This window comes from Pecten maximus, chromosome 3 (assembly GCF_902652985.1).
Source record: "Pecten maximus chromosome 3, xPecMax1.1, whole genome shotgun sequence".
Taxonomy (NCBI): domain Eukaryota; kingdom Metazoa; phylum Mollusca; class Bivalvia; order Pectinida; family Pectinidae; genus Pecten; species Pecten maximus.
Genome location: NC_047017.1, coordinates 15,643,750 through 15,655,021, shown reverse-complemented (window position 1 = coordinate 15,655,021; position 11,272 = coordinate 15,643,750). Strand labels below are relative to the sequence as shown.

Here is an 11,272-nt window from a genome sequence, read left to right as displayed (position 1 = left end):
TTGGCCTGTTTGTTAAAGTATTTTGAGATCTTACTACTATAAGGCTGCATCCCAAGTTTTATGGAAATCTACTTACTAAAGTTATCATGTTCACAAGGGACATTCCAGCATGCTACAGCTGGGCTCAATATCAGGTATCCAGTCTATTTGGTTATTGATCATGAGAAAAGATTTAATCAATTCTAAAGTCTTCAATGTTGATAAAGAAGATGCATAAAATAACTCCAAAGTTATTTATATATTTTATTTATTAATTTACCAATAAACAATTGTGAAAGCATAACATTGTCTTCACAATTTTGTTTGTCTGCAAAGACTTGCACATCATTTTAAGATGATATCCTTAAGAGAAACATCCCTAGACAAGGAATATTGATCCAATGTATATACTGGTCTGACTCATGTTGTAGTGGTATATGATAACAATACATTTTCCAGAACAGCACCAATAGCTGCATGCTCAAGACATACATGAAAGTAACATTATATATTAATTCACAATATTGGCAATTTAACAAAACCCCAATTGCAGGTATTACATGACAATAATCCATAATGTCTACATCTACCAGAATAGGTTTTAACCAAGAATTTATTTCACAATTATGGACAAATACATATATGACTGAAGATTGTGGAAATGCTAGATAAAATAATTAGGTTTATTTGGCCTTTAAATCTGTACCAATATTTTCTCAGCCTCTTGATATATATTTTATGGCCTTTAAATCTGTACCAATATTTTCTCAGCCTCTTGATATAAATTGTATGGTCTTTATAAATCTGTACCACTATTTTCTCAGCCTCTTGATATAAATTGTATGGTCTTTATAAATCCCTACTACTATTTTCTCAGCCTCTTGATATATATTTTATGGCCTTTAAATCTGTACCCAATATTTTCTCAATATATGATATATATTTTATCACAAGACATTGACATATGAATTTGTTTATGAAAAAGCTATAAAGATGACTAAATATCTGAGTCACAATGCTTGAGACCGTGTGACAATCCTTTAAGTGTTCTTCAGCTATATTTATACAACATTTAATGTAAATACAAAAATATTTCTTCAAACAAACATCTATCTATGATACTTCATATGAAGCCTTTATAATACATACTGTTGGCATATTGACAAATATTTGTATAAATGATATATATCACGATGTACATTTTGCATCAATTACTGGACCCGGTTCATCTTCATACATGTATCACAGATATTGCTTTCAATCTATAAATATAATAAATATCAATTGCAACATGCATCATGCATCACAGCTGCACATGTACATACCATACTTAACCTTATAAATACCACAGTGCTTTAAATCATATTGGAAAATTAAATGATTTCAATGAAATGTCTATATGCTCTATCATGAAAGTTAATTCATGTAATGTAATGTAAATGGGTAAATACAATGAATTATGTTGAGACCTGAAAAAAATGCTGCATAGAACAACGAAATTAAATATCATGACAGAGCACTTATTAGGTAAAGCATGGTATAGCTAGAACAAATTGTATATATATACAACTCTCTCATGGTGAGGGAGTCTGTTGTGTACTCATACATCCCTGAATACATGTATATATGATACGTACTTATTGATCACCATTGCAACAGATGCACTATCGTACATATATGTATATATATGTATATATATAGGTCTGATGCATGATTCATATCAAATATCCGTCAATCTGTCTATTCACACTCGTACTTTGTACTAAGTGTACTGTACATGTACTTTGCATGCATGCGAGTATACTTTTAAATAAATCATATATTTTATTAAACACGTACATGTATATACATATGTAGTCTACAGGCAGAGATGGGTTTTATATACATTTTAGATAATTGCGAGAGGTACAATACATTTCAAACATGTTCTCTCTCTCAAGATCACTTTAGACAAAATGTAATAAATATATACATGTATCTAGTTGCCATGATCATCAAGTAATTGCCAGTCATTCATTTAAAATCATGAAGAATTTTTCCCAAAAATGCTTCAATAGCTTACACAAAACAGCTACCAGTGTTTTTCACTTTTCATACATACATTGCTGTGTACAACAGAAAACAGGCTCATGATACTTATAGGTCAAACATGCTTTATACAAGTCTATTGCTCCCAAACATATCAATCAATTAAAATAATAGCTGCCATTTGTGTTTATTATATTTTTAAAAGGTAGCTGTCAGACATGCCAAGCTTAGAATTTTCTGTTCCAGCCTTTATAGGCATGACACAGAAACACATTGGTCTTGTTGCTTAGTAACCATTTAAAACATCCTTGTAATCCTGATGGGAAGTCTATAGGATCTTGATATTGGCATAGGACAGCCACTTCCATCCTTTCTCTCCTACAGACAGCCAGCACTTGGCCCGATAGCTGACCCTTGTACACTCCAGGATACATGACCTTCTACCTAAGACCCATGCAAATAAATGCAAGGCGAGGCTTGCCACAACATCATGAGCTGCTTAAGGATCGGTTTTCTTTCAGATCTTCTGGAGTGGTCTCCCCTTTCAGGTCATTGTTACATGGACAACTTTCTTAAGCATCTTCCTGAGTGCTTTACATTGGTCTTCAAGTTTATAGCAACGTGACACCGCATCCTTTTTCCTCTCCTCCATCATAAAAAGTGTCTCCATCATATCTGCATTCTCCTTGTATAAGTCCACCACCAGCATATTTCGCTTGTCACAGTCCGAGTACTGAAACACAAAATTGTTCTGATTTCAGGCAACTATGCGTGAAAGTATACCGATATTTATCCGCAAATAAAGCCCTGGACACAAATAAGTCCCCTAGCTTCTTCATCACAGTTTCAAAATAGTAAGCAAAAAGAGGTTCACAAATAAGCCCTCCCAAAATTTTTAATTGAAAAAAAAAAAAATCACTTTCTCAAGTTGATAAGTCATCGTATTCACCTGAAAACAGGTCGATAATTGTATTATATTGTTTATTTCTAAAGGGCAATTACGTTAATGCAATCAAGCTTGTTAAGAACATCTGATCAAGTTTCGTACAATTATATTATTAGTTGTTATACTGTATGACTATGAAATATTGACCTAAACAGGCTACTTCATAGCTTCCGATAACAAACACAACTTTAGAGATACACTTTGTGCATCAACGTACTGTCTTGAAAACCTAAATATATATATATATTTGACCTCTTGTTGTGAGACAAAGGATCTAGTGTTTTATATACATGTACTTACATGAGATTTTATTTTCTCTAACTGTTCATCCAACATTTCTTGGGTGAGTCGCAGTTTCCGTCTCAAGTTTGTTTTCTCCTCCTCCAAAGCATCCATGATTTTCTTGAACTCCTCCTCTTTATCTGTGAAAAATTGAGTTTAAGAGCAAAATGACATTATCCTTCATTAGACCTGTATCAACATTCAATAATATTACAGTATCCATAACAATAGTATATAGTGTATAGAATAGTTTACTAGGTGTCTTAAGTCTCGGTGTTTGGTTTGGGTTGTTTTTGTTTAACGTCCTATCAACAGCCAGGGTCATTTAAAGACGTGCCAGCTAGGTTTTGGAGGTGGAGGAAAGCCGGAGTACCCGGAGAAAAACCAAAGGCCTAGAGTCAGTACCTGGCAACTGCTCAACGTAGGTTTCGAACTCGCAACCCAGAGGTGGAGGGCTAGTGATAAAGTGTTTCGGGACACATTTACCACTCGGCCAACACAGCCCCTCAGTCTCAGCATAGAAAATCCAGGTAATATTGTAAAAAGGAGCGATTACAACACAAGGGTTCTTTCTTAGATCCGATTTATAATTTTAACACTTTGACAATGATACACTAAAAGTAACACCAGTGCCCCAGTCTTTACAGATAACAAATACCTACAAAGTGTATATACAACCACAAATAAAGAAAATTAAATTCTGAATAAAATTGTATGCTATTTCAGTAGATAGTCCATGACATAAAAACAAAAACAAAAAAACAATTCATCCACAAAATAATCCCATACCAACAAAAAAGCCCTTAATTCTTCTTTTTGCAGAATCTTCAATTTTAAAAAGGTGAGCTAAAATTAAGTGGTTCACTTTAATTCACCCCTTCCCTCAAACTTTTAATGCTCAATTTTTATACCAAGGAAGGGGGCTTAGTTTAGGATAAATACAAAAATACAACAAAAAAGTTTAATACAAAAATACAACAAAAAAGTCAAAAACTGTCACTTTATGATTATACATTTTAAAAATTAACACTGACAATCCTATCAGCCATCTAACTTAATTGTAGCTAGTATGACTGGACACTGTGCTTGTAACATCATGTCATACGTGTATATAGAGAGTTCTGTGGTATACAAACTTTCATGGATATATGCCAAATAAAACAATAAGTAGTCTGGCATTTCAACTAAATTTTTTATATTTATTTTCATTGTTCCTCACCACCATGTAAATAGTGAATGCATATGTACACAAGGAACTTTGCTTATGTTATACACCTAGTATTCAGGAAGCTTTGTTGACATATAAATTTACATTTATCTACAGCCTGGTGTTTAATGTTAGATGTTATATGATAATTGTTTTATTTTCATGTTCCTGTTAAGGAGACAATTTAATTCAATTTAATATAGAAACACTAAAACACGGACAAACATGTAGATTAGATATAATTTAAGGCCGTACTCAAAACCAGGACATTACATTGGTGACTAGAAGATCCAATCAAACAGTGTTACATTAGCACACTCGTAACTTATAATGAAATCTATACAAGGAAACAATGTTGTCTACGTCGTGTTCAGGACTTAACATACACTGAATAATCAAATCTATACAGGGAAACATCGTCTAGGTCGTGTTCAGGACTTAACATACACTGAATAATCAAATCTATACAGGGAAACATCATCTACATCCTGTTCAGGACTTTACATACACCGAATACAATCAAGACTCCAGTACTTAAGTGATCAGGAAATATGTACCATTCTGAATGTCTATTATAGCAGTAAAAATTTCCTCATAAAATTATAGATTACACTATTGTTTATTTGTTTCCTGGGTTTATTGCCCCATGAACAGTATTCTGAGGTGGGGATCTCCTTGTAGTAGCTAGTGGCTACCTCAATGAACAACATACGGGAGGCCCTTAATTTGCATGCCATCCAGAGCAATTAGGGTAAAGTGTCTTTACCCATGCACACAACCATGACAGCCTCCCGAGAAACACAAACTGACTTTGGTAGGGCTCTTCGAACCACATACCTCAGACCTTCACCAGGGGTTATGTGGCCGGTGTCATATAAAATTTTGACCCCCATAAAATGACACCGGGTCAGTATTTCATGCATAAATATGTGAATCTTTACCTTTGAAAGCCTTGGTCTTCTCACTCTCCTTGGCCTCCAGGACATCGTGGAGGTCACGCAGTTGCTGTTGGTGCTCCACCAAATCTCCCTGTAACCTTGTAAACTTTTCAAGGTCGATCGAGTTACTGTTCATGTCCTTCAATTTATTGATCTCCGATTCATGGTCAGCTTTGTGATCAGCAAGTTTATGATTCATGTCTTCCAACTGTCAATGTAAAGTAATTAAGATATTTTTTTTATTTTTTTTTTTAAATTCTAAACATAATATTTTTAAGCTGAAAACATATTTGTGAAAAAGGTGAGGTAAAGGAAAATTTAGTCAAAGTCTAAATACATGTATTGTCAAAATTTGGAAAAATACATTGTATCAAAATTTTCTTTGTGACATAAGTATATAAGATTCAACACTGTAAAAGAGAAACGATATTTAAGAAAAATAAATTGAGTACCTGTAAATATCTTTTTACATAATTAATACTCTTTTGAAATTGTAAATGTCTTTCCGTTATCCTTTTTGTTAATTAGATTATAAATCCATGACATTTTAAAATACACACACACAAAAATACCTCTAATTTTTTTTTTTTAAATAAGACTTCATTTGAGTATTTAAATCATATGCTACTTACATGACTGGAGACCTTTGCTAATTCATTTTCCAGTCGCTCTTTCTCTAACTGAAGTGCCATCATCTTTTCCTAAAATGAAAACATCCGTTTGTATCAAAAATATTTGTATTTGGTGTAAAATAAAAAATAAGTTAATCTTCCAAAATATTACAGACCCCTACTGCACAGGGACTTGGCACTTATTCCGAACTTGTAGCCCATATATAATTATGTATTAATGGATCATGGGTTTGGAGTCCCTGTGTCACCTGCTACTTTTTGACTTACCTTTTCCCGATCCAGACTGCTAGATGTCTCCCCTAGGTGGTTGCTAAGCACATCGACCTTGACCTGCAGATTCTTGTTCTCCGAGCTGATAGTTGTATTTGCTGAGTTATAGGCCATCTGTTAGAAAGAGAATTTATCAGTTAAAAAATGTTAAAGAGATATAAGTGAATTTGTCCTTCATTATCAAGTATCTCACAAATGTTCAGTTAAATACAAAATGTATCTCTGTAGATAAATTCAAAAAAGACTTGACATTCTCTCCTATCTCCCACTTTAAACTTAATATTTTTTTTATTTCAGAATCTCTGGCATAAAACTAATGTTAATGTTAATTGTTTTAGCTGTGAAACTTTTTATTTCAGAATCTCTGGCATATATAAAACTAATATTGATGTTTCAGTTATAAAACTTTAAATTTCAGAATCTCTGGCATAAAACCAATATTGATGTTTCAGTTATAAAACTTTAAATTTCAGAATCTCTGGCATAAAACCAATATTGATGTTTCAGTTATAAAACTTTTTATTTCAGAAACTTTGGCATAAAACTAATATTGATATTTCAGTTAAGTGCAGGCTGACCACATTAACTGACCACATTAACCTAGAGATAATTGTGCAACCATTCTTATATTACAAAGAAAGTTACCCACTAAGGATGACTCCATATTTCAATACCCCTATATGTACTGTATGTACATATAAAGAACAGCAAGCTAAAGTAGTTCTTTCTCAGAACATTTAGAGAATTCAACCACATCACAATCAGAAACATGCTAAAACATCGACTGTTCACAGCAATCTTACAAAATCAGTGACAAATACCTTATCATAGACAAAAATTATAACAAAAACTTGGCAGAAAGGTAAATGTGGTCTTAAAAATTTGAGGTACACCTGTTGCATACCTTACTAAATGGTATTTATATATATAAGCTCTTTCCAAATAATTGATCTTATAATTTTTGTGTACTGTATTAAAACAGTTTTCTACATTTAGTACATGTACTTTGATACAGATTATTAGTGTTTCTCGCTATTTTGAGTCTAAGTTTATACGTTGGTGACCCGCGGCTCAAATTTCAGGATAAAAGTGGGTTTAAACATTTTTTTTTATTTTTTTTTAATATTCAACATCAATATCATCAAAAGTAAGACAAAATATAGATTTTTAAGGGTGAATTGTCTATACCTGCTGTTCAGTCAATTTTTTGACCGTGTCATCAACATGCTGTAATTTAGTTTTGGCCGAGGCCAGTGTACTGTCAAGGTCATCACGTTCCTTTCGTAGACTGTCAATCACGCTCTAAGTAAAGTGCAGGAAAAACAAACAGTGAAACACACAACACATCAATACTGGGGGTGTGGGTGGGTGTGAGAATGGAGGTCAGGGTGCTGGTGGCAGAGTAACGGGGGAAGGGGAGTACCACACTATCGTAAATTTATAAAGCATCACTCTCACAGATGATATAATGTATTTTGATGCAATCTCAATTTATGCTTGTAACAATATTATTTTCAATAGTTAAAAGCGATTTTTTAAAATTCTAATAGACTTTATAAATTCAAAAGTTCTTCTTAAGCCCATTTTTTTCAGAAAACACTCTTTTTGTATACAATATTATATAATCTGAGCAATGTATATCAATATTCAAAATGGTAGGAAATTTACTTAAATCTTTTAATCTATTGCTGTAATAAATTTCAAGAATATTTCTTCATACAAATTGGAATAAACACATTTGGAACAAATGAATGAGCTTCATCTTATAATTATATATAACCTTCTTTAATCACTGTCATATTTCCCAGTTGTTTCAAATTACATGTGTATGGAACTACGTTGTACTATTTAACAGTGCATATTAAAAATGTGCAATAAATGGGATGTATTGAAGACAACTTGAGGGGAAATGGAAATGGATGACTACCTGAGCATGAGGTGATATTGATTCTGAAGAGTTGTTATCCTTTAGCTGTTCCTCCAGCTTCTGAATTCTCTGCACATACTCGATCTTTTCTTGGTCCCAGTCATGGAATGCAGTCTACAACAAACAACAGTCGTAACAGAGTTATCTCCCTTCCAAGCCAATTCACTATAGAGATGGATAGAGCTTTTCTTGTTGTTTATTCTCTTTACAGATTGGATAGAGCTTTTCCCAGGATATTCACTGTTCTAAAAACTGACATAGGTTATCAAGGCATCTCAGCAAATATATTTTCAAGGGTTTGTGCCTTATCTCCTGTAGAGTGAGAGTCTCTAATTGTCACCCTCTCCTCGGGGTTTGTGACTTACCTCCTGTAGAGTGAGAGTCTCTGATTGTCACCCTCTCCTCGGGGTTTGTGACTTACCTCCTGTAGAGTGAGAGTCTCTGGTTGTCACCCTCTCCTCAAGGGTTTGTGACTTACCTCCTGTAGAATGAGAGTCTCTGGTTGTCACCCTCTCCTCGGGGTTTGTGACTTACCTCCTGTAGAATGAGAGTCTCTGGTTATCACCCTCTCATCGAGGGTTTGTGACTTACCTCCTGTAGAATGAGAGTCTCTGGTTGTCACCCTCTCATCGAGGGTTTGTGACTTACCTCCTGTAGAGTGAGAGTCTCTGGTTGTCACCCTCTCCTCAAGGGTTTGTGACTTCCCTCCTGTAGAATGAGAGTCTCTGGTTGTCACCCTCTCATTGAGGGTTTGTGACTTACCTCCTGTAGAATGAGAGTCTCTGGTTGTCACCCTCTCATCAAGGGTTTGTGACTTACCTCCTGTAGAGTGAGAGTCTCTGGTTGTCACCCTCTCCTCAAGGGTTTGTGACTTACCTCCTGTAGAGTGAGAGTCTCTGGTTGTCACCCTCTCATCGAGAGTTTGTGACTTACCTCCTGTAGAGCACTGAGTCTCTGGTTGTCCACCTCTAGCTCCAGGGCTTTTCGTCTCAGTTTAGACATCTCCTTTTCTAAGGCAACCTTCTCCTTGACAACCACAGAGTGCTGTAACTGTAAACAAATAAACAAAATTAATTTCATTTTTTTCACTATGATTTCTTTCTCACTACTTATTTTCAACAGAATTGCCAGAGAGCTGCCTGACCTTGTCTACCGATTCCTTGGCTTGGTGGACTTCAGTGGCCTTGGCTGCTGTGATGACCTCCTCTCTCTCAGTCAGAAGACTCTCTACCCGTGACTCCAGACTAGATTTACTCTCCTCCAGAGCCTGCTGGGTCTCCTTGTGAGCCTTCTCTGCCTGCAATACCCACGGACATGTTTTGTGATAAAACTTTCTTAAGTTCAGATCGGATTGAGTTGATGATAAAAATTGCAATATAAAACAAAAGGCCCATGGGCCATAACGGTCACCTGATTTTTGAAATATTTCAGTAAATTTGAATGAAAGAATGAATTTCAAAACAAATAAAACAAATGATAGTCAAAAATGTGATTTCCCTATAACTATAGTAAAGTTTATCCCCTCCCATGGGGCAAATGTGAGACCCCAGGGCTAGGGAATTCACAATTATGGTAAAGCACCTTAAGATCCTTCGATCTGTGAAGAGTATTTAATTCTACCTTATTTGGGTTGTAAGAAGAAGATTTTTGAAATTTCAGTTAATTTGACCCTTTTTGGCCCAGCCCATCAGCCCCTGGTGGTCAGTCAGGGCCAACATGTACATCAAACTGTCATCCCAAGCTGATAACGTTAACGAAGTTAGAATGAATTCCAATAAAAATCCAACAAATAATAGTCAAAAATGTGATTTCCCTATATAAACTATAGTAAAGTTTACCCCCTACCCAGGGGCAAACGTGAGACCCCAGGGTCATGAAATTCACAATTTTGGTAAAGCATCATAAGACCCCTTCATCTATGAAGAGTATTTGATTCTAACATATCTGAGAGTAGAGAAGAAGATTTTTGAAATTTTAGTCAATTTGACCCTTTTTGGCCCCGCCCACCAGCCCCTGGGGGTCAACCAGGGCCAACATGTACATAACATCAAACTGTAATCCCATGCTGATAATTTGAACCAAGTTAGAATAAATTCCAATAGAAATCCAACAAACAAGAGGCCCATGGGGCCTGTATCGCTCACCTGGTTGGATTTGACCAAATGTCAAAATAATGTTCATGTTCAATTTATTCATACACATACACTCTAAGAGACTGAAAGACCCTATGGATTATTTTTACAACCTAATTGTGTTTGAAGAAACTAAGTCCCTTAGGCTGGGGAAAGACCCTTGGGCCTCTTAGACTCCGCCCCTCAGGCCCCTGGGTGTTCAGAGTAAAATTTATACAAACTCTGTTCCCCTCCCCCCAAGGATGTTCCTGACAAAATATGGTTCTAATTCATTCATAACTTTATGACTTGTAGCAATTTAAAGACTAATCTCTATTCCCCTATTTGGCCCCGCCCCTCAGGCCCCTGGGGGTTCAGAGTAAAAATTTATACAAACTCTGTTCCCCCTTCTCCCAAGGATGTTCCTGTTCAAATTCATCCATAACTTTATGACTAGTAGCGATTCAAATGATTAACCCTATTTCCTCTATTTGGCCCCGCCCCTCAGGCACCTGGGGATTCAGAGTAAAAATTTATTCAAAACTCTGTTCCCCTTCTCCCAATGATGTTCCTGACCAAATCTGGTTCAAATTCATTCATAACTTTATGACTAGTAGCGATTTAAAGGATTAACCCTATTTCCCCTATTTGGCCCCGCCCCTCAGGCCCCTGAGGGTTCAGAGTAAAAATTTATACAAACTCGGTTCCCCTTCCCCCAAGGATGTTCCTGACCAAATCTAGTTAAAATCCATTAAAAACGTTATGACTAGTAGCGATTTAAAGACTAATATCTATTTCCCCTATTTGGCTCCGCCCCTCAGGCCCCTGGGGGTTCAGAGTAAAAATGTATACAAACTCTGTTCCCCTTCTCCTAAGAATGTTACTGACCAAATTTGGTTCAAATTCATTTATAACTTTATGACTAGTAGCGATTTAAAGGATTAACCCTATT

General features: G+C 35.4%; 1 protein-coding gene across 10 annotated transcripts in view; it reads right to left on the bottom strand.

Moving 5' to 3' along the window:
* Window positions 1-229: 229 nt before the first annotated feature.
* LOC117323339 (ninein-like protein) overlaps window positions 230-11,272 on the bottom strand; it is a 73,027-nt gene continuing 61,984 nt past the window's right edge. For 9 of the 10 annotated variants that reach the window (XM_033878489.1, XM_033878495.1, XM_033878491.1 and 6 more), the window contains 9 exons: window positions 9,354-9,506; window positions 9,143-9,259; window positions 8,210-8,323; window positions 7,471-7,584; window positions 6,280-6,396; window positions 6,013-6,081; window positions 5,384-5,588; window positions 3,254-3,375; window positions 230-2,740 (listed from right to left, as the gene is read on the bottom strand). In XM_033878489.1, coding sequence (XP_033734380.1) covers window positions 2,552-2,740; window positions 3,254-3,375; window positions 5,384-5,588; window positions 6,013-6,081; window positions 6,280-6,396; window positions 7,471-7,584; window positions 8,210-8,323; window positions 9,143-9,259; window positions 9,354-9,506 — 1,200 coding nt within the window. In that variant the 3' untranslated portion in view covers window positions 230-2,551. The remainder of the gene's footprint in view (window positions 2,741-3,253; window positions 3,376-5,383; window positions 5,589-6,012; window positions 6,082-6,279; window positions 6,397-7,470; window positions 7,585-8,209; window positions 8,324-9,142; window positions 9,260-9,353; window positions 9,507-11,272) is intronic. The other variant, XM_033878496.1, reaches the window with a different exon arrangement.